The sequence below is a fragment of the Hemiscyllium ocellatum genome, chromosome 22 (genome assembly GCF_020745735.1).
Source record: "Hemiscyllium ocellatum isolate sHemOce1 chromosome 22, sHemOce1.pat.X.cur, whole genome shotgun sequence".
NCBI classification, from domain to species: Eukaryota; Metazoa; Chordata; class Chondrichthyes; order Orectolobiformes; family Hemiscylliidae; genus Hemiscyllium; species Hemiscyllium ocellatum.
In genome coordinates, this window is record NC_083422.1 from 57,864,210 (window position 1) to 57,887,785 (window position 23,576).

The 23,576-nt window shown below is 44.1% G+C and overlaps 1 protein-coding gene across 1 annotated transcript in view; it reads right to left on the reverse strand.

Moving 5' to 3' along the window:
- Positions 1–619: 619 nt before the first annotated feature.
- Positions 620–23,576, reverse strand: part of LOC132826393 (immunoglobulin superfamily member 1-like) — a 70,640-nt gene continuing 47,683 nt past the window's right edge. The window contains exons 9-11 of the mRNA XM_060842286.1: positions 7,322–7,428; positions 4,239–4,336; positions 620–1,021 (exon numbers count right to left, since the gene is read on the reverse strand). Of these exons, the coding sequence (XP_060698269.1) occupies positions 1,001–1,021; positions 4,239–4,336; positions 7,322–7,428 (226 nt within the window). The 3' untranslated portion in view covers positions 620–1,000. The remainder of the gene's footprint in view (positions 1,022–4,238; positions 4,337–7,321; positions 7,429–23,576) is intronic.

Below are 23,576 nucleotides of genomic sequence, written 5' to 3' on the forward strand. Positions count from 1 at the left end.
GCTGCAGCTTTTCACTTGCTCTTCATTGAGGGGAGATGGTGATGTGGTGGTGGGGAATTGTGTGTGTGGGCATAGTTCAAATCTCACCATAGCAGCTGCTGGAATTTGAAAATGTAATTAACGAATCAGCATGATTCTAGCATCTGTCATCAATTATTGTAAAATCCCACCTGGTTCCCTAATGTCCTTTAGGGAAGGAAATTTGCCAACTTGATCTGCTCTGGCCTACATGTGACTCCATACCCACAGCAATGTGGTTGGTGTTCATTGGTCTCCAATCCCAGGAAAGAATTGAAAAAGCTAAGATCCTGTCCCATTTGTTGTTTGTGTGTGTGTGCAACAGAAGAAGCAAAATCAGACAATATTTAATCATCAGATCGCTGTGCCTCTTGTTGAGTCGTGGAATCCTATTAACTAAAAGCAATTATTCCACATCCATGGCAGCTCAATTAAAGAACTGAAATCAGATTTTACTCAACTTAGTCCATTAAGAATTAAACAATGCACTTTGCTTTCTTCATGAAATAAGCTTTTCTGGGATATGGTAACAAAGTTAGTGCACTTCTAATTACCTTTTAAGCAATTAAACAAAGAAAATTGCTTAAAACAAAGAAAGAATAATGAATATCTCCCAGCCTTTTTCTCCCTAAGTATTCGGTTCTAGCTACAAATGCAGAAGGAACATGGCTGGAGGCTGTTTAACTTCTGAGGACTTCGGTTCCAAAGTTTAGCCTTATGATAAACAAATGGAAGATATGTAACTATTGGAATTGAAACTCTATAATAAGCAAAGACATTAAAATACAGGATTCATATAATGAAATGATAGCACTCTCATCTTGTTCTTTTCCAGTTTGTTCAAATCTAAAGATGTTGATTCCTCGTTATATTCTTTGAAGCTGATAAGATGACACTTATACCATCGATCACCCTGTAATTGTTTCCTTGGCTTGTCCTAAACTCGAGCTTGCTGGATCTTCCTGGGAGGAACTCTCTGGAATCACATTCTTCGTGGTGGAACCTGCCAAACCATGAACATTATTTTTTGAATTCTATGATATGACAATTCCACAGGCAATGATTCAAGAAGTGCGAGAGCAGCATTGTAGGGTGTTCGGAGGTCTGCATTCTTAAAGCTCAGCTCGTCCAGAGACAGAGACCTTATATCCATAATCAGGGGCATTTCTCCCTGCTGTCTATCTGTTACAGGCCATGCAGAAGCTTTTCAATGTTCTTTTGGTATGATGTCTGTGTGCATGACCTCCAACATATGGACAAAAATGGAATAATGTAGGATAGATGGGCTTCAGATTGGTTTCACAGGTCAGTGCAACAGCGAGGGCTGAAGGGCCTGTACTGAGCTGTAATGTTCTCTGTTCTATATAGGGCATGGGCATCAAATATATGAGACACCGACCACCTGCAAGGTCCCTTCCAAGCCATTAATTTGGAAATATATTGCTATTTTTTCACTCTAACTGGGTCAAACTCCTGGAACTCCCTTCTTAAAGATGACCTTCCACAACATGGACTGCAGAAAGTCAAGAAGGCAGCACATTGCAACCTTCTCCTTGGCTATTAAGGATGGGCAATAAATGGTGACTTGGCAAAGAATAGGGAATTCTTTTTATGGTGAAAGCCTACAACTCGGGCATGTGAGGAAATACTCCCCACTTGCCTGGATGGGTGCAACACCAACACTCGGGAAGCTTGGGCGGCATGGTGCCACAGTGGGTAGTACTGCTGCCTCACAGTGCTGGAGACCCAGGTTCAATTCCCACCTCAGGCACCTGTCTGTGTGGAGTTTGCATGTTCTCTCCATGAGGCATTGGTTTCCTCTGGGTGCTCCAGTTTCCTCCCACAGTCCAAAACTGTGCAGGTTAGGTGAATTGGCCATGCTAAATTGTTAGGTGAAGGGGTAAATGTAGGGGAATGGGTCTGGGTGGGTTGCTCTTCGGAGGGTCGGTGTGGACTTGTTGGGTCGAAGGGCCTGTTTCCACACTAAGCAATCTAATCTAATCCAGGACAAAGCAGCCACTTGATTGGCACCAGATCCACAAGCATCTACTTTCTCCACCACTGACGCTCGGTAGCAGTAGTGTGTACCATCTACAAGATACGCTACAGAAATAGAACAAGGCTTCTTCAACAACACCTGCCACACCTACAACTACTTTCATCTAGAAGGGAACACTACCCCTTCCAAGGCACTCATAATTCTTACTGAGAAATATATCGCTGTTCCTTCACTCTGGCTGGTTCAAAAATTTTGAGTTCCCTCCCTAAGGGCATTGTGGGTCTACCTACAGTACATGGACTGCAACAAATCAAGAAGGCAGCTCATCCACACCCTCTCAAAGGGCAACTAGGGATGGGTAACAAATCCTGGGCCCAGCCACTGACTCCCACATCCGGCAAGTGAATTAAAACAAAGTTCCTATGACTTTGAACACTTCCTGAAATTTGTGATGGATGCTAATTTAACAATAACTTTCAAAAGGGAATTGGATAATAACTGGAATAATTTGCTGGGATATACTGAAAGAGCAGGTGAGTGGCACTGATTTGGATTGTTCTTTCATAAGCTGCATAAGTATGATAGGCCGAATGGCCTGTCCGTGCTGCTTCATTCACTGAAATGATGGTTTCCCCCGCATCCATTGCAAAATTGTAAACACAAGTATAAAGTGTTAGTTGCTCAAATCAAATTCATACCATTCCCAGCATGTTATTTGTGCATCTGAATGGGGACTGCAGTTCACCATGGGGTAGGCTTGTCACCACCATCCTCTTCAGTATAGGCATTAACAGATCCTGCTCAGTTTTATGGGGTCGAGGAATACTAGTTGGTAGTTAAAAATGTGGAGTTTAATACGGTAACATTTTTTTACACAGAAGGTGGTTCATATGTGGAATGAACTTCCAGAGGAAGTGGTGGATGTGGGTATGATTACAAGACATTTGGATAAATGTATGAATCGGAAAGATTTGGAAGGATATGGGTCAGGGGCAGGCAGGTGGGACTGGTTTAGTTTGGGATTATGGTCAGCATGGACTGTGTGACCAAAGGGTCTGTTTCCGTGCTCCATGACTCTCTGTTACTACAAGTTACATTGTGAGTAACTAGCTTTCTGACGAAGGAGCAGTGCTCAAAAGCTTGTACTTCCAAATAAACCTGTTGGACTATAACCTGGCATTATGTGATTATTTTTAACTTTGCCCACCCCAGTCCAACACTGGCACTTCCACATCTTGAGGTAAATGGAACATTGAGAATGCTAAGCCAAAAGTCTTTAAATTGTTGGAGACAACAACTGTTGAAGAGTAAATTCATTGTGACTAAACATTTGATCAGAGAAAATCAAAGTTCAGGACACTCATTCCAAAAACCAAATGCTAAAATAATTAAAATATATCATATTCTAAATTCAAGGCCTATCAATTTAATTTAGTGCCATAATCATTTAATTTGAATAAGTTTTATTGAGCATATTGCTTGTCATATTCATTTTAAAAAATCTTAATTTCAATATGCTGCTCAGAAGAATTTAAATCCTAAATCATTAATTATTGGTGTTGGCCTTTGGAGTTGAGAATGAATTGAAAATTCTTAAAACTGTGGATTAATCAAACATCAAACATGAGGTGATTAAATCCTACATTACACCCTGTAGAAATCAATGGAGAAAACTTAACCCAAACTTCATGTCAAAATAACCCATTTCAAAATCACATACTGATGATTTTTGTGATTTTTGTTCTTCAAAGTTGCTTTTCTACTTACTCAATGAAGCTTTTTAAACATTGTTTATTTTACTATTTGGACCTAAGTTTTTTGTACGTAGGCACCTTTGAACCTGAGATGGCACTGTGTGTGGTGACATTATACAGTTTTCACTGTACTCCTGTGCTTCTGTACTTCAGTACATGTGACAATCAAATCTAAATCTATAGATCTAAATCTTTTAAAAAATCTGTATCAAGCAACAGCTGACTAAAGCGCTCAGTCCTTACCTCAGATAGGCTTAATTAGAACTAAATTAGCTCTCTGTCACTCTTACAACACAAAACCAACTGAAATATTCTCCATGGACTAAATAAATAGTGAAACATGATGAAGGAGTGGCTTCTGAGTGAACCAACTACTTATGTCCTGTGTTCAAACAGCCAGTATGCATTAAATCCATTGCTTTCCAATTCATTGGTACATTATTAGTGAAAAGTAAACACGCACTCACATCATAGATTTCATCTGGGTCTGTTTCGACTGGAGTGCTGGGAAGATTTAAGCGGAGAGAAGCAGGAACTGCATATGTTGAATCCAAAGACACATTATCTGCATAAAAATGAATATGAGCATCAGACCACATGACATGGCGTTAGCAAATTCAAAAAAGTAATTTAAAAAGCTGTTGGATTGATGGTTTTTAAGGTTGGTGGACTGTGATGTAAAGGAGGTTAGTTGTAAGGTCACTTTGCTGCATGCCTATCATCTCACGTGGACATTAGGCACTCTTGTGCAGCAGTGGTAGTATCACTACCTTTAGACCAGAAGTCCTGGGTTCAGGTCCCATCAGCTACAGAGGTGCAGGTAACATAGGGTGACCTGATGGCTCACAGTGCCAGAGCTCTGAGATCAGTTCCAGCCTTGGGTGACTCTGTGGAGTTTGCACATGCTCCCCGTGAGTTTCCTCCAGGTGCTCCGGTTTCCTCCCACGGTCCAAAGTTGTGTAGGTTAGGTGGATTGATCATGAGAAATTGCCCATAGTGTCTGGGATATGCAGACTAGATGGGTTAGTCATGGAAAATGCAGGCTTACAGGAATAAAATGAGGGTCTGGGTGAGATTCTTTTCAGGGAAGCCCATGCCGACTCGATGGGCTGAATGGCCTCTTTCTGCATTGTAGGGATCCTATGATGCTATCGCTAAACAGATTGATCAGGGAAATACCTTGACATTAGGATGTTAGTGGTCGCAGGGATTTTATGTCACAGCTACAGGAAGGTCTGGATGGGATGATGCATTCACTTCTGCACCTCACATCTCAGGAAGAACATATTGGCCTTGGAAAAGGTGAGGCACAGATTCACCAGAATTATCAGCAAATTTAAAACAGTCAAATAATGAGAACATGTATTCTCTTCAGTGTAGAAGATTATGGAATGATCTAATTGAGGCGTTTGAAGTCGATAAGATCGATCGTAACCAATTCCTCCAGTGGTGTAACTCAAACACAAGGCCTTGACTCAATGGCTGTGCTGACAGCTCAGCTTTGGAAGGTCATGGGTTCAAGTCTCAAAGGTATCATGTGGTCTCTGATATTCCAATACAGTAGTAAATAACTCCTGGACTGTGATCCTTAAAGAGAGATGTTAAACCAAATCTTCATCTAACTTTTCAGGTGGATATAATATATTTCATTAGGAACTAGGTGGCCAAGTCAATGATGAAATCCACAATTAACAATTCTAAAACTCTGTACCTGTGCTGGCAGGTTTGAATGGGACATGGAGTTATGGAGTTATACTTTCAGTTTAAAAGAGTGCAGCAAAGAACAAAACTTGGTAGCATGAACATTCGGTACACATTCCCCATTCAGAGATATCGGGAAACACTGCAGAGAATCTGGAATTCTCTCCTTAAAAAGGTTCTTGTGGTTGAAGGGGTCATTTGAAAATGGAAAAACTGAAATGCATAAGATTTTTGTTCAGCTGAAGTATTAAGGGAACAAAGGCAGGTTGTTGGAGAATTGAGATACAGATCAGCTATAATCTAACGAATGGTGGATTAGGATCGAAGAGTTGAGTAGTCTACTGTCGCTCTGTGTGTTTTTATAGACTCATGGGTCCCACTATTCCCATACATGGGGCGGTGGGGGGCAGTGATTTAAGGTAAGGGTCAGGAGTTGAGAGGAGATGTGAGAGAAAACCTTTCCACCCAGAGGCTGATGGGAACCTGGAATTCCCTGCCTGCTAGGGTGGGATGGGCAGAAACCCTGATCACATTGAAGAGGTGCTGTGATGTGTATTTGTGAGGTCAGTTCATGCAAGGCTTTGGGCCAAGTGCTGGAAAACAGGATCAGCATAGTTAGCTGGGTGCTTTTGATCGATGCAAACTCAATGGGCTAAAGGGCCTTTTTCTATGCTGTGGATCTCAACAAACCTATGTCCATTCTTCCTTTAGTCAGAAAACGGGCCTTGAATCTTCCAAGGTTTCTTTTTGTTTTCTCTGCTGTCCTGTTCCCTTATGGAGAAATGGCTCCAGGTCATTGTCCAAGTATCTATAAGCCCTTGACTGAGAGTGAGGAAGTTATCTATTCCCATAGTCACACTTACAGCAGGGGTTGCTGTGTAGCAGTCAGGAAAAGACACTTTGACAGAATTCCTTTTGCCTCTCACAGGTCCATGTGCTCAATATAGATTGGCTGATACACACTGGGGAAAAATAGATGATGAATTACCTTCACCCCTCCCTGAAACCCTTTAACTCCACTGGCTCCTCCCTCTGCAAACCCCCCCTTTCCCTTATTCACGTTTTCCATTTTCCCAACCTTCCATTTTCTTCCCGAGCCCAACCTTTGTCTCGTCCCTGTCCTCCTTCCCCTCCTATCACCTGTCTGCTTTACTCTGCCTTACCTCCCTCATCTTCTCTGCTCCTCGTTTTCCATCCTTGCTTCTCCTGCCTCTTTACTTCCATTTACTCTTCCTCACCTCGGTCTTCATCAGAATCTCTCAAACTTGTGTGAACTAGAACACTGCACAGTTTTGACTTACCAGTTTTGAGCAGCAGGGAATAAATTTTCAATCTCTCACTGTAAAAGGTGAGCTATCTCATTGCTGCTCCAAGCATCAATTCTCTGTCTTTTTAGGAAAGTTTAGGTCCCAACAATAGAAATATTTCAGCCAATCTTCCTGCTTTTGCAGTGCATTTCAGTTTGAGGGAGAGCTGCAGCAAGTTTCCACTTTATTCCTTTGATAGAGGAGTAAACTATTCTGAAGTTACACATCCAAGACCCTTCGCCAAGAGGCAAAAATATAAATTGCTGGAGAAACTCAGCAGGTATGGCAGCATCTGTGAAGAGAAAGCAAAGTTACCATTTTGGGTCCAGTGACCCTTCCTCAGAACCAGCCCATTCTGAACTGTTCCATTCTGGAGAAGGGTCATTGGACCCAAAACATTAACTTTGCTTTCTCTCCACAGATGCTGCCTGACCTGAGTTTTTCCGGCAATTTCAGTTTTTGTTTCTGATGTCTGTCATTCGCAGATCTTTGATTTTTTTAAAACCCATTTACAAGAGTCTTTATAATAAGGTCTTTCTTACCCAATTCTTTGATGCATGGACTGGGCTTTGGTATAATATATGGTTGTACAAAGTTGCTGGTGTATTTCTGGCCTTTGTCCATCCGGAGAGCATTGTATTGATGGTTCCTATGTAGAACAACCAGAGTAAGCCATGGGGAATGTGGCAGCATTTACATTTACCTGCATGTTGTAGATTGGAGCTCTGCATAGGACCAGAACCAGAGGTCATTCTTCAAGGATGACAAAGACTTAAGGAAGAACTCAAAATGTTGCACATGAAGTCATGTAATGTTACATACAAAAAATGGCATCCATAACATCACATGCCATCCAAACACTTCCCTTCATCTGCTGGATCTCAATGTGCACTATTTCCTGGCCCTTCTACTTTCCCTGGTTATGAAGTACTACCCAATTCTGATCTCTTTTAATTGCTGCTCAGCAACTAAAAAAAAATTCTTCATAAAGAGGCCACCTGTGAACTGTATTAACAGAGATAGATGACCAGAAATCAGCTTCCCCTGGTAGCCCTGTCATGACTCATTAATGAATTGGTTAGAGGTCAAATGGAGTGTTTGCTTTGACTGACACCTTTATAATGGTATAATAAATAATTCTATTGTCCAACTTTGTTTTCAATGCTTGCATGTCAATGTGGAGAAGATTAAGTTCTGTAAACCTTCTGCTATGGTAATAACAGCTCAGCCAGACTGGTACACTTATAGGAGAAAATGAGGTTTGCAGATGCAGGAGATCAGAGTTGAGAGTGTGTTGCTGGAAAAGCGCAGCATCTGAGGAGCAGGAGAATCGACGTTTTGGGCCAGAGCTCTTCATCTGCCTGACCTGCTGAGCTTCTCCAGCACCACACTCTTTGACTCTGATATCCAGCATCTGCAGTTTCCTGATGAAGGGCTCTGGCCCAAAACATTGATTCTCCTGCTCCTCGGATGCTGTCTGACCTGCTGCGCTTTTCCTGCAACACAGTCTCGACTCTGCTATACTTATAGGGTTGTGCAACAGCTGTTTCAAATGATTTTTGAATAGGTGTTTTTAAAGTGTATTTCAGTACCTTCCATTGTTGTTATATAGTTCATTGGATCCTTTGTGCCTACAGTGTGTGAATGGTAGAAGGTGGGGCATGGAAGAGCATTGGGGAATTGAAGTGGAAAGGGGAAGTTGAGTTAGAGTGGAGAATAGAGGTGGATTGGGGACATGGAGGTTGGATATGGAATAGAGGTGCTGTGGGGGCGAGTTGCAAGAAATGTGTTCTAGATTTCTAACCAGCTGTTGCAGCAACTGGAATGAAGCCACAGAGAACCAAGGCAGGGCCCAACACCCTCCCATCTCCATGACTGGACCCAATCTGCATTGGAGCCAACAGCAACTCCCAGAGCGAAGGCAGAGGCTATAGGGTTAGGATTGGGGTTCCTCACACTCAGGAAGGTTTACTGAGTTGACAGACCACTTTAGTCAAGCTGCCCACCTGGATGGTGGCAGCAGGTATCTGCTATTACGTTCATTTCTTTCTGAGATATTTGGAAATTTCTGAAGAAAAGAAGCATCTGCATCAGAACTTTGCTCTGAGTGAGAATGCTTTACTGACACCTAGTGTCAGCAAGGAGGATGGCACTGGGATTATTCAAACCCCATATTAATCCAATAGTTACTTTGACTGATGCTGGACAACACCACTGCATTGATCAGGCTGGAAGGTTAGTCAAGGTGAGTCGAAGAGTGTGGTGCTGGAGAAGCACAGCCAGTCAGGCAGCATCCGAGAGCAGGAGAGTCAATGTTTCAGGCAAAAGCCCTTCATTAGGAATTCCTGATGAAGAGCTTATGCCTGAAACGTTGACTCTCCTGCTCCTCGGATGCTGCCTGACCTGCTGTGCTTTTCCAGCACCACACTCTTTGACTCTGATATCCAGCATCTGTAGTCCTCACTTTCTCCCTGTTGAGTCAATGACACTGATTCAAACATTGAGTGACCAATATCGGATTAGTCCCAGAAATGGACGTGAGAATCACTTTCTGTTGAAAAGCACAAGAGTGAGAGTGAAATGACACATGCTCACCATGTTGCATCTCCATCACCTCTTGCCCCTCCATCCCTCACAAAATCTTTGTTCTTCTCCACATTTCATATTTACAATGAGTTCAGTTACCAAATGGAGACATGGAATGAGTGAGATATCTCTTTGTTTTCTATGTGTTATATCAGAATGTAAATTACCAAAATGCATCAATGTATTTCGTCATTATTTGGCAATGCTGATGTTGAACTGGGGCACACAAAGTTAAAAATCACACAACGCCAGGTTACCGCCCAACAGGTTTCTTTGGAAGCACTAGCCTTCGGAGCGCTGCTCCTTCGGGTTGATAAACCACCTAATGAAGGAGCAGCGCTCCGAAAGCTAGTACTTCCAAATAAACCTGTTGACTATTTTGTCATTGGCTTAGTCATAGGAGACAGAGTGTAACAGTGGAAGGATGCTTTTCAGAATGGAGTGTTGTGACTAGTGGTGTTTCACAGGGATCAGTGCTAGGACCTCTGTTGTTCATGGTCTACATAAATGACTTGGAGGAAAGTATGGCTGGTCTAATTAGTAAGTTTGCAGATAATACAAAGGTTGGTGGAGTTGCAGATAGTGAGGAAGATTATCAGAGGATTCAGTAGGATATAGATCAGTTGGAGTTGAAAATGTGTTGCTGGTTAAAGCACAGCAGGTTAGGCAGCATCCAAGGAACAGGAAATTCAACGTTTCGGGCCAGAGCCGTCGGTCGGTATAGATCAGTTGGAGGCCTAGGCAAGAAGATGGCAGATGGAGTTTAATCTGGATAAATGTGAGGTGATGCATTTTGGAAGGTAGAGTACGGGTGGAAATTATACAGTGAATGGCAGAGCCCTTAGGAGTATTGATATGCAGTGGGATCTGGGTGTGCAGAGCCACAGATCACTGGTAGATAAGGCAGTAAAAAGGGCTTACGGCATGCTTGCTTTCATTGGAAGGGGCGTTGAGTATAAGGATAGATAAGTTATGCTGCAGCTTTATAGAAATTTAGGTAGGCCACACTTCGAATATTTTATGTAGTTTTATTTATAGGATCAGAGAATCTCTACAGTGTGGAAACAGGTCCTTCAGCCCAACAAGTCCACACTGACCCTCTGAACAGTAACCCACCCAGACCCATTCCCCTACTATATTTACCTGACTAATGCAACTAACCCACACATCCCTGAACACGATGAGCACTTTAGCATGGCCAATTCACCTGACCTGCATACCTTTGGATTGTGGGAGGAAACCAGAGCTCCCAGAGGAAACCCACCGAACACAGGGAGAGTGTGCAAACTCCACGCAGACAGTAACTTAAGGGTGGAATCAAACCCAGGTCCCTGGTGCTGTGAGGCAGCAGTGCTAACCACTGAGCCGCTGTACCAAACACTAGTCACCACACCATGCCGTTCTGATCACCCACACTACTAGAAGGATGTGGATGCTTTGGAGAAGGTACAGAAAAGGTTTACCAAGATGTTGCCTGGTATGGGGGATTTTAGCTGTTAAGAAAGGTTGGATAGACTGAGTTTGTTTTCACTGGAATGCAGGAGTTTGAGAAGTTTATAAGGTTGTGAATGGTATGGATAGAGTGGAAAGTATGTGTCTTTTTCTCAGTGAGGAAGGATCATTTACTAGGGGACACAGGTTCGAGGTACAGGGAGGGAGTTTAAAAGAGATGTGGAGGGAAGTTTTTCACACAAAGGGTGGTGAGTGTCTGGAATGCGCTGCTAGAGGAGGTGGTGGAAGCAGACACAATAGCAGCTTTCAATGAGCACCCAGACAAATACAGGAATAGGAAGGGAATAGAGAGATATAAATCCTGTAAGTGAAGACAGTTTTAGTTTTAAAACATGTCAGACTTGGAGGGCTGAAGGGCCTGTTCCTGTGCTATACTGTTGTTTTGTTCTTTGTTCTATGTGTTACACATCGTTAAATCAAGGAGCTCCTCCCTGTATTGTTTATGAATTCCCCATCTCTAATCCATGACTTTTTTTTGGGAGTTCACAAAACCAGGAATTCGAGGATTCACATCGGAGTGAAAAAAACAGAAATTGCTGGAGAAACTCAGTGGGTCTGGCAGCAACTGTGGAGAGAGACACAGAGTTAGCATTTCCCTTCTCCAGAACATTGGTTTCTACTTTCGAGTCCCAGTTCCTGCTTCTGAAACCTCTGGGAATTACACAACCCAGGCGCCACTATAGACCATTCTCCAAAGCCAGCACGACCCAGGAACTACAGCTGGGGAGGACTAAAGCTTCCCTCCACCAATGGAGAATCACTGACTTTCCATTTCTATTTGGTGGTGATCTCTGTATGGGCTTCCAATTTAATTCTTGACTCAACGTGAAGAGATCTTTTCAACCCACACAGTAGTGCAGATCTTCAAGTGGAACGTCAGGGGCTGAGGGGTGATCTTATAAGAGGTTTATAAAGCCATGAGGGGCATGGATAGGATAAATAGGCAAGGTTTTTTCCTCAGGGTAGGGAATCCAAAACTAGAGAGCATAGGTTTAAGGTAGAGGGGAAAGATTTAAAAGGGACCTAAGGGGCAACATTTTCACGCAAAGGAGTCAGCTGCCAGAGGAAGTGGCGAAGGCTGGTTCAATTACAACATTTAACAGGCATCAGGACAGATACATGGATAGGAAGGATTTAAAGGGATATGGGCAAACAGTCACAAATGAGACTAATTCAGTTTAGGAAATCTGCACGAAAGGTCAGCTTCCGTCCTGTAAGACTTTAGAACATAGAACAAAACAGCGCAGAACAGGCCCTTCGGCCCTCGATGTTGCACTGACCTGTGAATTATTCTCAGCTTGTCCCCCTACACTATCCCAACATCATCCACGTGCTTGTCCAAGGATTGTTTAAATCTCCCTAATGTGGCTGAGTTGACGACATTAGCAGGTAGCGCATTCCACGCCCTTACCACTCCCTGCGTAAAGAACCTGCCTCTGACATCTGTCTTAAATCTATTACCCCTCAATTTGTAGTTATGCCCCCTCGTATAAGCTAACGTCATCATCCTCGGAAAAAGACTTTCACTGTCTACCCTATCTAATCCTCAGATCATCTTGTATGTCTCTATCAAATCCCCCCTTAGCCGCCTTCTTTCCAATGAGAACAGACCCAAGTGTCTCAGTCTTTCCTCATAAGACTTTCCCTCCAGACCAGGCAATATCCTGGTAAATCTCCTCTGCACCTTTTCCAATGCTTCCACGTCCTTCCTGAAATGTGGCGACCAGAACTGTACACAATATTCCAAGTGTGGCCCGCACTAGCGTTTTGTATAGTTGCAGCATGATATTTGCAACTATGGAACTCGATCTCTCTACAAATGAAACCTAACACACCGTATGCCATCTTAACAGCACTATCCACCTGGGTGGCAATGTTCAGGGATCTGTGTACATAGACACCAAGATCCTTCTGCACATCCACACTGCCAAGAATCTTTCCATTGACCCAGTACTCTGCCTTCCTGTTACTCTTCCCAAAATGCATCACCTCACATTTAGTTGCATTTAATTAGTTACAATAACAAGAGATCATGCTTTCAAGGTGAGAGGCGGAAAGTTTAAGGGGGATACACGCGGTAAGTACTTCACACAGAGGGTGGTAGGTGCCTGGAACGCGTTGCCAGCAGAGGTGGTAGAGGCAGGCACGGTAGATTCATTTAAGATGCGTCTGGACAGATGCATGAGTAGGTGGGGAGCAGAGGGATACAGATGCTCAGGAATTGAACGACAGGTTTAGACTTGGATCAGCTCAGGCTTGGAGGACCTAAGGGCCTGTTCCCGAGCTGTAAATTTTCTTTGTTCTCTTTGTTTTTTGTTCTTTGAACTCCATTTGCCACCTCTCAGCCCAATTCCTCAGTTTATCCAAGTCCCCCTGTAACATTCTTCCACACTGTCCACTACTCCACCGACTTTAGCGTTGTTTGCAAAATTACTAATCCATCTACCTATGCCTGCGTCTAAGGCATTTATAAAACTGACAAACAGCAGTGGTCCAAAAACAGATCCTTGTGGCACACCACTAGTAACCGGACTCCAGGCTGAATATTTTCTATCAACCACCACTCGCTGCCTTCTTTCAGAAAGCCAGTTTCTAATCCAAACTGCTAAATCACCCTCAATTCCATGCCTCTGCATTTTCTCCAACAGCCTACCATGTGAAAACTTATCAAAGGCTTTACTGAAGTCCATGTACACCACGTCAACTGCCCCACCCTCGTCCACATGCTTGATCACCTTCTCAAAAAACGCAATGAGGTTTGATGAAACCATGTTGACTATCTCCATTCAATTGTTGCTTGGTAGATGATTATAAATCTTATCTCTTATAATTCTTTCCAAAACCTTTCCTACAGCAGAAGTAAGGCTCACTGGTCTATAATTACCTGGGTCATCTCTACTGCCCTTCTAGAACAAGGGCACAACATTTGCAATCCTCCAGTTCTCAGGTACTAAACCTATAGACAATAATGACTCAAAGATCAAGGCCAAAGGCTCTGCTATCTCCTCCCTAGCTTCCTAGTGAATCCTCGGATAAATCCCGCCCAGCCCAGGGGTCTTGTCTACTATCACTCCTTCTAGAATTGATGACACCTGTTCGTAACTAACCTCCAACCTTTCGAGTCTAATATCTCGTACCTCATTCTTCTCTTCCACAATATTCTCCTTTTCCTGAGTGAAAACCGATGAGTAATTTTCATTTAGCACCTCTCCAATCTCCACAGGGTCTAAACTCAACTTCCCACTTCTGTCTTTGACTGGACCTATTCCTCTTCTTGTCATCCTTTTATTCCTCACATACCTATAGAAAGCTTTAGGGTTCTCTTTTATTCTATTTGCTAAAGACTGCTCGTGTCCTCTCTTTGCTCTTCTAAACTCTCTCTTTAAACCCTTCCGAGCTGATCTCTAACTCTCCATCGCCTCATCTGAACCATCTTGCCTCATCAACACATAAGCCTCCTCCTTCTTCATAATAAGATATGTAATTTCTGTTGTAAGCCATGGTTCCCTTACCTTATCACTTCCTCCCTGCCAGGCAGGGACATACCTATCAAGGACACGCAATATCTGTTCCTTAAACCAGCTCCACATTTCCATTGTCTGCATCCCACGCATTTTGCTACCTCATTCTATGCATCCTAGTTCTTGCCAAATCGCATTATAATTGCCCTCGCCCCATCGATAACTCTTGACCTGTGGCATGTACCTATCCCTTTCTATTGCTAAACGAAATGTAACTGAATTATGGTCACTCCCTCCAAAGTGCTCACCTACAACTAAATCAAACACCTGGCCTGGTTCATTACCAAGCACTAGATCCAGTGTGGCCTCCCCTCTTATCAGCCCCTCGACATACTGTGTCAGGAAACTCTCCCGTACACATTGGACAAAAACTGATCCATCCGACACACTAGAGTTATAGCATTTCCAGTTAATGTTGAGAAAGTTAAATTCCCCCATAATGACCACCCTGTTCCTTTCCCTCCTATCCAGAATAATGTTGCTAATCCTCTCTTCACCTCCCTGGAACTCGGCAGAGGCCTATAAAAAACTCCAAGCAGCCTGACCTCTCCTCTCCTGTTTCTAACCTCAGCCCATACCACCTCAGTAGATGAGTCCTTCTCAAAAGTTCTTTCAGCCACTGTTATAATATCCTTGACTAACAAGGCCACACCGCCCCCTTTTACCACCTTGCCTGTTCTTAAGAAAGATCTAAACCCTGGAATCTGCAACATCCATTCCTCACCCTGATCTATCCATGTCTCCGAAATGGCAACAACATCGAAGTCCATCCATGCTGCAAGCTCACCTACCTTATTTCAGGTATTTCTGGCGTTGAAGTAGACACAGTTCAAATCAGCTTGCTGTCTGCCAGCACATTCCTGTGACCAGAAGTCCTGTCCCTGTCCTTCCTACTCGCATCCTCCTGTGCACTGCAACTTACACCTCAGGTTCCCATTTCCTGTCTGAGCTAGTTTAAACCCATCCGAAGAGCACCAGCAAATTTCCCACCCAGGATATTAGTACCGTGCTGGTTCAAGTGAAGTTTATGACTCTACCACTGATATAGCAATGGGGCAATTACAGCAGTGCAGCGTTCACAGCCATGCAGCAGACGTAACACAAGAGCAGACAAAAGAGTGGAGCAGACAAAAGAACACACCACTGCAGCAGGTAAAGTAGCGTCACATATACAGCAGTGTACAGATATAGCAGTGTAGCAGATACAGCCATGTAGCAGATACTGCTGTGCAGCAGATACAGCCATGCAGCAGATGCAGCAGTTTAGCAGGTATAGCAGCGCAACAGGTTTTGCAGTGCAGCAGATACAGCAGTGCAGCAGATATAACAGTGTAGCAGACACAGCAGTGTTGCTGATACAGCAGTGTAGCAGATACAGCAATGTACTGGCACAGCAACGTAGCAAATAAAGCAGTTTAGCTGATACAGCAGTGTACAGCCGTGCAGCAAGTAAAGCAGTGCTGCAGATACAGCAGTGCAGCATTTACAGCAGTGTAGCAGATTCAGCAGTGCTGCAGATGCAGCAATTTAGCAGGTATAGCAGTGTAGCAGATACAGCAGTGTTGCTGATACAGCAGTGTACTGGCACAGCAATGTAGCAGATAAGGCAGTTTAGCTGATACAGCTGTGTACAGCCGTGCAGCAAGTATAGCAGTGTAACAAATACAGTAATGTAGCAGATACAGCAGTGCAGCAGATACAGCAGAGCAGCAGAAACTGCAGTGTTGCAGATGCAGCAGTTCAGCAGGTATAGCAGTGAAGCAAATATAACAGGATACCAGATACAGCAGTGTAGCAGGTGCAGCAGCGCAGCAGATATCGAAGTGTAGCAGAAACTGCAGTGTACATATATAGCGGTGTAGCAGATAGCAATGTTGCTGATACAGCAGTGTACCAGATTCAGCAGTATACCAGATTCAGCAGTATTCCAGATGCAGCAGTGTACCCGATACAGCAGTGTACCAGATATAGCAGATGCAGCAGTGTACCAGCTACAGCAGTGTACCAGATGTAGCAGATACAGCAGTGTCGCAGATATAGCAATGTAGCTGATACAGCAGTATAGCAGATTCAGCAGTGCAGCAGATATCGAAGTGTAGCAGAATCTGCAGTGCCGCAGATGCAGCAGTGTTGCAGATACAGCAGTGTTGCAGATACAGCAGTGTTGCAGATAAAGCAGTGTTGCAGATACAGCAGTGTAGCAGATATCGAAGTGTAGCAGAATCTGCAGTGCCACAGATGCAGCAGTGTTGCAGATACAGCAGTGTAGCAGATTTAGCAGTGTTGCAGATATAGCAGTGTTGCAGATAGAACAATGCAGCAGATACAGCAGTGCAGCAGATACAGCAGTGCAGCAGATATAGCAGTATACCAGATACAGCAGTGCTGCAGATTCAGCAGTGTTGCAGATAAAACAGTGTTGCAGATAAAGCAGTGTTGCAGATACAGCAGTGTAGCAGATAAGCAGTGTAGCAGATTCAGCAGTGTAGCAGATTCAGCAGTGTTGCAGATATAGCAGTGTTGCAGATACAGCAGTGTTGCAGATAGAACAATGCAGCAGATACAGCAGTGCAGCAGATATAGCAGTATACCAGATTCGTCAGTGTTGCAGATTCAGCAGTGCTGCAGATTCAGCAGTGTAGCAGATATCGAAGTGTAGCAGAATCTGCAGTGCCGCAGATGCAGCAGTGTTGCAGATATAGCAGTGTAGCAGATATAGCAGTGTTGCAGATAAAGCAGTGTTGCAAGTACAGCAGTGCAGCAGATACAGCAGTGCAGCAAATATAGCAGTGCAGCAGATACAGCAGGGTCGCAAATATAGCAATGTTGCTGATACAGCAGTGTAGCGTACAGCAGTATACCAGATACAGCAGTGTACCAGATTCAGCAGTGCAACAGAAACTGCAGTGCCGCAGATGCAGCAGTTCAGCAGATATAGCAGTGTAGCAGATACAGTAGTGTAGCAGATACAACAGTGTTGCAGATACAGCAATGCATCAGATACAACAGTGTTGCAGATTCAGCAGTGTTGCAGATACAGCAGTGTAGCAGATACAGCAGTGTAGCAGATATAGCAGTGTTGCAGATAGAACAGTGTTGCGGATAAAGCAGTGTTGGAGATACAGCAGTGTAGCAGATAGAGCAGTGTAGCAGATATAGCAGTGTTGCAGATAGAACAGTGTAGCAAATAAAGCTGTGTTGCAGATATAGCAGTGTACCAGATTCAGCAGTGTACCAGATTCAGCGGTGCTGCAGATTCAGCAGTGTAGCAGATATCAAAGTGTAGCAGAATCTGCAGTGCCGCAGATGCAGCAGTGTTGCAGATATAGCAGTGTAGCAGATATAGCAGTGTTGCAGATAAAGCAGTGTTGCAAGTACAGCAGTGCAGCAGATACAGCAGTGCAGCAAATATAGCAGTGCAGCAGATACAGCAGGGTCGCAAATATAGCAATGTTGCTGATACAGCAGTGTAGTGTACAGCAGTATACCAGATACAGCAGTGTACCAGATTCAGCAGTGCAACAGAAACTGCAGTGCCGCAGATGCAGCAGTTCAGCAGATATAGCAGTGTAGCAGATACAGTAGTGTTGCAGATACAGCAGTGTTGCAGATACAGCAATGCATCAGATACAGCAGTGTTGCAGATTCAGCAGTGTTGCAGATACAGCAGTGTAGCAGATATAGCAGTGTTGCAGATAGAACAGTGTTGCGGATAAAGCAGTGTTGGAGATACAGCAGTCTAGCAGATAGAGCAGTGTAACAGATATAGCAGTGTTGCAGATAGAACAGTGTAGCAAATAAAGCTGTGTTGCAGATATAGCAGTGTACCAGATTCAGCAGTGTACCAGATTCAGCGGTGCTGCAGATTCAGCAGTGTAGCAGATATCGAAGTGTAGCAGAATCTGCAGTGCTGCAGATGCAACAGTGTTGCAGATACAGCAGTGTAGCTGATGCAGCAGTGCAGCAGATATAGCAGTGTTTCAGATTTAGCAGTGCAGCAGATACAACAGTGCAGCAGATACAACAGTGCAGCAGATATGGCAAAGTTGCTGAAACAGAAGTGTACCAGATATCGAGGTGTAGCAGAAATTACAGTGCTGCAGATGCAGCAGTTCAGCAGGTATAGCAGTGAAATAGATACAGCGGTGTAGCAGATACAGCAGTGTAGCAGATACAGCAGTGTAGCAGATACAGCAATGTATAGATATAGGCGATGTTGCTGATACAGCAGTGTACCAGATTCAGAATTGCAGCAGATATCGAAGTGTAGCAGAAACTGCAGTGCCGCAGATGCAGCAGTGTACAGATATAGCGGTGTAGCAGATATAGCAATGTTTCTGATATGCAGTGCAGCAGATATAGCAGTGTAGCAGATATAGCAGTGTAGTAGATATAGCAGTGTAGCAGATACAGTAGTGTAGCAGATACTACAGTGTAGCAGATACAGCAGTGTAGCAGATGTAGCAGTGTAGCAGATACAGCATTGTAGCAGATATAGCAGTGTAGCAGATACAGCAGTGTAGCAGATGCAGCAGTGTACAGATATAGCGGTGTAGCAGATATAGCAATGTTTCTGATATGCAGTGTAGCAGATATAGCAGTGTAGCAGATACAGTAGTGTAGCAGGTATAGCAGTGTAGCAGATACAGCAGTGTAGCAGATATAGCAGTGTAGCAGATACAGCAATGCAGCAGATTCAGCAGTGCAGCAGATATCAAAGTGTAGCAGAAACTGCAGTGCTGCAGATGCAGCAGTTTAATAGGTATAGCAGTGCAGCAGATACGGGAGTGCAGCAGATACATCAGTTTAGCAGAAACAGCAGTGTACAGCCATGCAGCAAGTAAAGCAGTGTAACAGATACAGCAATGTAGCTGATACACCACAGTAGCAGATAAAGCAGTGTCACAGATAAAGCAGTGTATAGATATAGCAGTGTTGCTGACACAGCTGTGTCGCATGCAGCAGTGTACCAGATTCAGCAGTCAAGCTGATACAGTAGTGTAGCAGATACAGCAGTTTACCAGATTCAGCAGTTTAGCAGATATCGAAGTGTAGCAGAAACTGCAGTGCTGCAGATGCAGTGGTTTAGCAGGTGTAGCAGTGTCACAGATACAGCAGTGTCACAGATACAGCAGTGTTGCAGACACAACAGTGTATAGATATAGCTGTGTCGCAAATATAGCAATGTTGCTGATACAGCTGTGTAGCATACAGCAGTGTACCAGATTCAACAGTCTAGCTGATACAGCAGTGTACCAGATTTAGCAGTGTAGCAGATACAGCAGTGTAGCAGATTCAGCAGAGCAGGAAATATCGAAGTGTAGCAGAAACTGCAGTGCCGCAGATGCAGCAGTTTAACAGGTCTAATAGTGCAGCAGATACGGGAGTGCAGCAGATACGGGAGTGCAGCTGATACGTCAGTTTAGCAGAAACAGCAGTGTACAGCCGTGCAGCAAGTACAGCAGTGTAACAGATACAGCAATGTAGCTGATACACCACAGTAGCAGATAAAGCAGTGTCACAGATAAAGCAGTGTATAGATATAGCAGTGTTGCAAATATAGCAGTGTTGCTGATACAGCTGTGTAGCATGCAGCAGTGTACCAGATTCAGCAGTCTAGCTGATACAGCAGTGTACCAGATTCAGCAGTGCAGCAGAAACTGCAGTGTAGCAGATATAGCAGTATAGCAGATAAAACAGTGTTGCAGATACAGCAGCGCAGCAGTGCAGCAAATATAGCAGTTCAGCAGATACAGCAGTGTAGCGTACAGCAGTATACCAGATACAGCAGTGTACCAGATTCAGCAGTGCAGCAGAAACTGCAGTGCAGCAGATGCAGCAGTGTAGCAGATACAGTAGTGTACCAGATACAGTAGAGTACCAGATACAGTAGTGTACCAGATGTAGCAGTATAACAGTTTAGCAGGTATAGCAGTGTTGCAGATACAGCAGTGTAGCAGATACAGTAGTGTACCAGATACAGTAGTGTAGCAGATGTAGCAGTATAACAGTTTAGCAGGTTTAGCAGTGTTGCAGATACAGCAGTGTCGCAGATACAGCAGTGTCGCAAATACAGCAGTGTGGCAGATACAGCAGTGTGGCAGATACAGTAGCGTCGCATACAGCAGTGTACAGATATAGCAGTGTAGCAGATACAGCAATGTATAGATATTGGCGATGTTGCTGATACAGCAGTGTACCAGATTCAGAATTGCAGCAGATATCGAAGTGTAGCAGAAACTGCAGTGCCGCAGATGCAGCAGTGTACAGATACAGCAGTGTAGCAGATAAAGCAATGTTTCTGATACAGCAGTGCAGCAGATATCAAAGTGTAGCAGAAACTGCTGTGCTGCAGATGCAGCAGTTTAATAGGTATAGCAGTGCAGCAGATACGGGAGTGCAGCAGATACATCAGTTTAGCAGAAACAGCAGTGTACAGCCGTGCAGCAAGTACAGCAGTGTAACAGTTACAGCAATGTAGCTGATACACCACAGTAGCAGATAAAGCAGTGTCACAGATAAAGCAGTGTATAGTTATAGCAGTGTTGCAAATATAGCACAGCTGTGTAGCATGCAGCAGTGTACCAGATTCAGCAGTCTAGCTGATACAGCAGTGTAGCAGATACAGTAGTGTAGCAGATACAGCAGTTTACCAGATTCAGCAGTGCAGCAGATATTGAAGTATAGCAGAAACTGCAGTGCTGCAGATGTAGCAGTTTAGCAGGTATAGCAGTGTCGCAGATACAGCAGTGTCGCAGATACAGCAGTGTACCAGAGGCAGCAGTGTAGCAGATACAGCATTGCAGCAGATACAGCAGTGTACAGATAAGCAGTGTAGCGGATATAGCAGTGTAGCAGATACAGTAGTGTAGCAGGTATAGCAGCGTAGCAGAGACGGCAGTGTAGCAGGTACACCAGTGTAGCCAAAATAGTAGTGTAACAGATACAGCAGTATACCAGATACAGCAGTGCAGCAGATATTGAAGTGTAGCAGAAACTGCAGTGCCGCAGATGCAGCGTTGTAGCAGATATAGCAATGTAGCAGATATAACAGTGTAGCAGATACAGTGGTGTACAGATATAGCAGTGTAGCAGATACAGCTATGTTGTAGATACAGCAGTGTAGCAGGCACAGTAATGTAGCAGATGTAACAGTTTAGGAGATACAGCAGTGTACAACTGTGCAGCAAGTATAGCAGTGTGCCAGATTCAGCAGTGTACAGATATAGCGGTGTAGCAGATACAGCTGTGTACAAACATAGCAGTGTAGTAGATATTGCAATGTGACTGATACTGTAGTGTAGCAGATATAGCAATGTAGCTGATACAGCAGTCTAGCAGATATAGCAGTGCAGCTGACACAGAAGTGTACAGATATAGCAGTGTAGTAGACATAGCAATGTAGATGATACAACAGTGATGCAGATACAGCACTGTAGCAGATACAGCACTGTAGCAGATATAGCAGTGTAGCAGATATAGCAGTGTAGCAGATACAGCAGTGTAGGAGATATGGCAGTGTAGGAAATATAACAATGTAACAGATATAACAGTGTAGTGGACATGGAAATGTGGATGTAGGTGGATGTAGATCTATCACCCCCTGAGAAAAGGAACAGAAAGTGACTTCACCACAGGAAATAACATCACCACAGGAAATAACATCACCAAAGGAAATAACATCACCAAAGGAAATAACATCACCAACCCAAAGAAACCCAAACATATAAATAGAAAGCAGGAGGTTTCAGCGGTGCTTTGCACGAGGTCCACTGAAGATGTTACCCTTTAAGGTAATGAAATGTCTGGAAATGAACCATTCAGCTCAGCAACCTACATCCAAAACATCAACCTGAGCTACAAATCTTCTCAAAACGTGCTGACATAACAATGTAGTTGATATAGTAGGGTAGCAAATACAGCAGTGCAGCAGGTCTAGCAATGTCGCAAATACTGCAGTGTAACAGGTATCGCAATGTAGCAGATATAACAGTTTAGCAGATACAGAAGTATACAGCTGGTCAGCAGATATAGCAGTGCAGCAGATACAGCAGTGTCGCAGATACAGCAGTGCAGCAAGTATAGCAATGTCGCAGATACAGCAGCGTAACAGGTATCGCAATGTAGCAGACATAACAGTGTAATAGATATGGCAGCGTAGCAGATATAGTGGTGTCACAGATACAGCAGTGTAGCAGGCACAGCAATTTAGCAGATATAACAGTTTAGCAGATACAGAAGTGTACAGTTGATCAGCAGATATAGCGGTGCAGCAGATACAGCAGTGTAGCTGATACAGCAGTGCAGCAGATATAGTGTACCAGATTCAGCAGTGCAAGTATCAGAGTGTAGCAGATACAGCTGTGCTGCAGATACAGTAGTGCAGCAGGTCCAGTAGTGTATCCCAGCGGCGGGAGCTGGGCGGAAATGAAGGCAGAGCGCAAAGCCGGTCGGGAAGGTAAGTGATTGTTATTTGAGTGGGTGTGTTCTAGACCCCAGGTCCTACAAAGTAGGGCCTCCCTCCCTCCCTCCTCCTCTAACCTACATTAAAAGTCCACAGACTTGCCCCAAAAAGAGGGTCCAAGGAAGTTCCTGTCGATTGAAGAGTGAGGCTTTAGTTCAGGAGTCTTTGACAAGGAGGTTGAGTGAAGTGATTACGCCACAGTTGAAGAGGGTGAAGACATGACTGCCCAGCTGGTTCAGTGTGCTACGTGCTTGATGTGGGAGGTCAACGACTCTGGTGTGTCTGGCTCGTATAAGTGTGGAAAGCATGTGCACGTTCAGCTACTGACAGAGCATATTGCAGCACTGATGAAAGAACTCGAGGACCTTAGGCTCATCCGAGAGAAAGAGATCTTTCTGGACAAGACCTTCAGCGAGGTTATTACACCGACCATACCAGAAGAGAGTGGACAATGAGGAAGGCAGAGAGGAGACAGGTGCAAGAGACCCCAGGGGAAGTACCTGTCAGGAACAAGTTGAATCTTTTGGAAACAGTAGAGACAGATGACACTGCCAGTCCGCGAGGCGGCCAGGTCTGTCAGTCAAAAGTTGGCGCAGAGGCAGAGCGGAAGAGTCGGACATCGCACAGAGCCGTGGTAATAGGGGACTCCATCGTGAGAGGAACTGACCGGAGTTTTTGTGGCAGCAGATGGGACTTAAGGATGGTGTGTGGCCT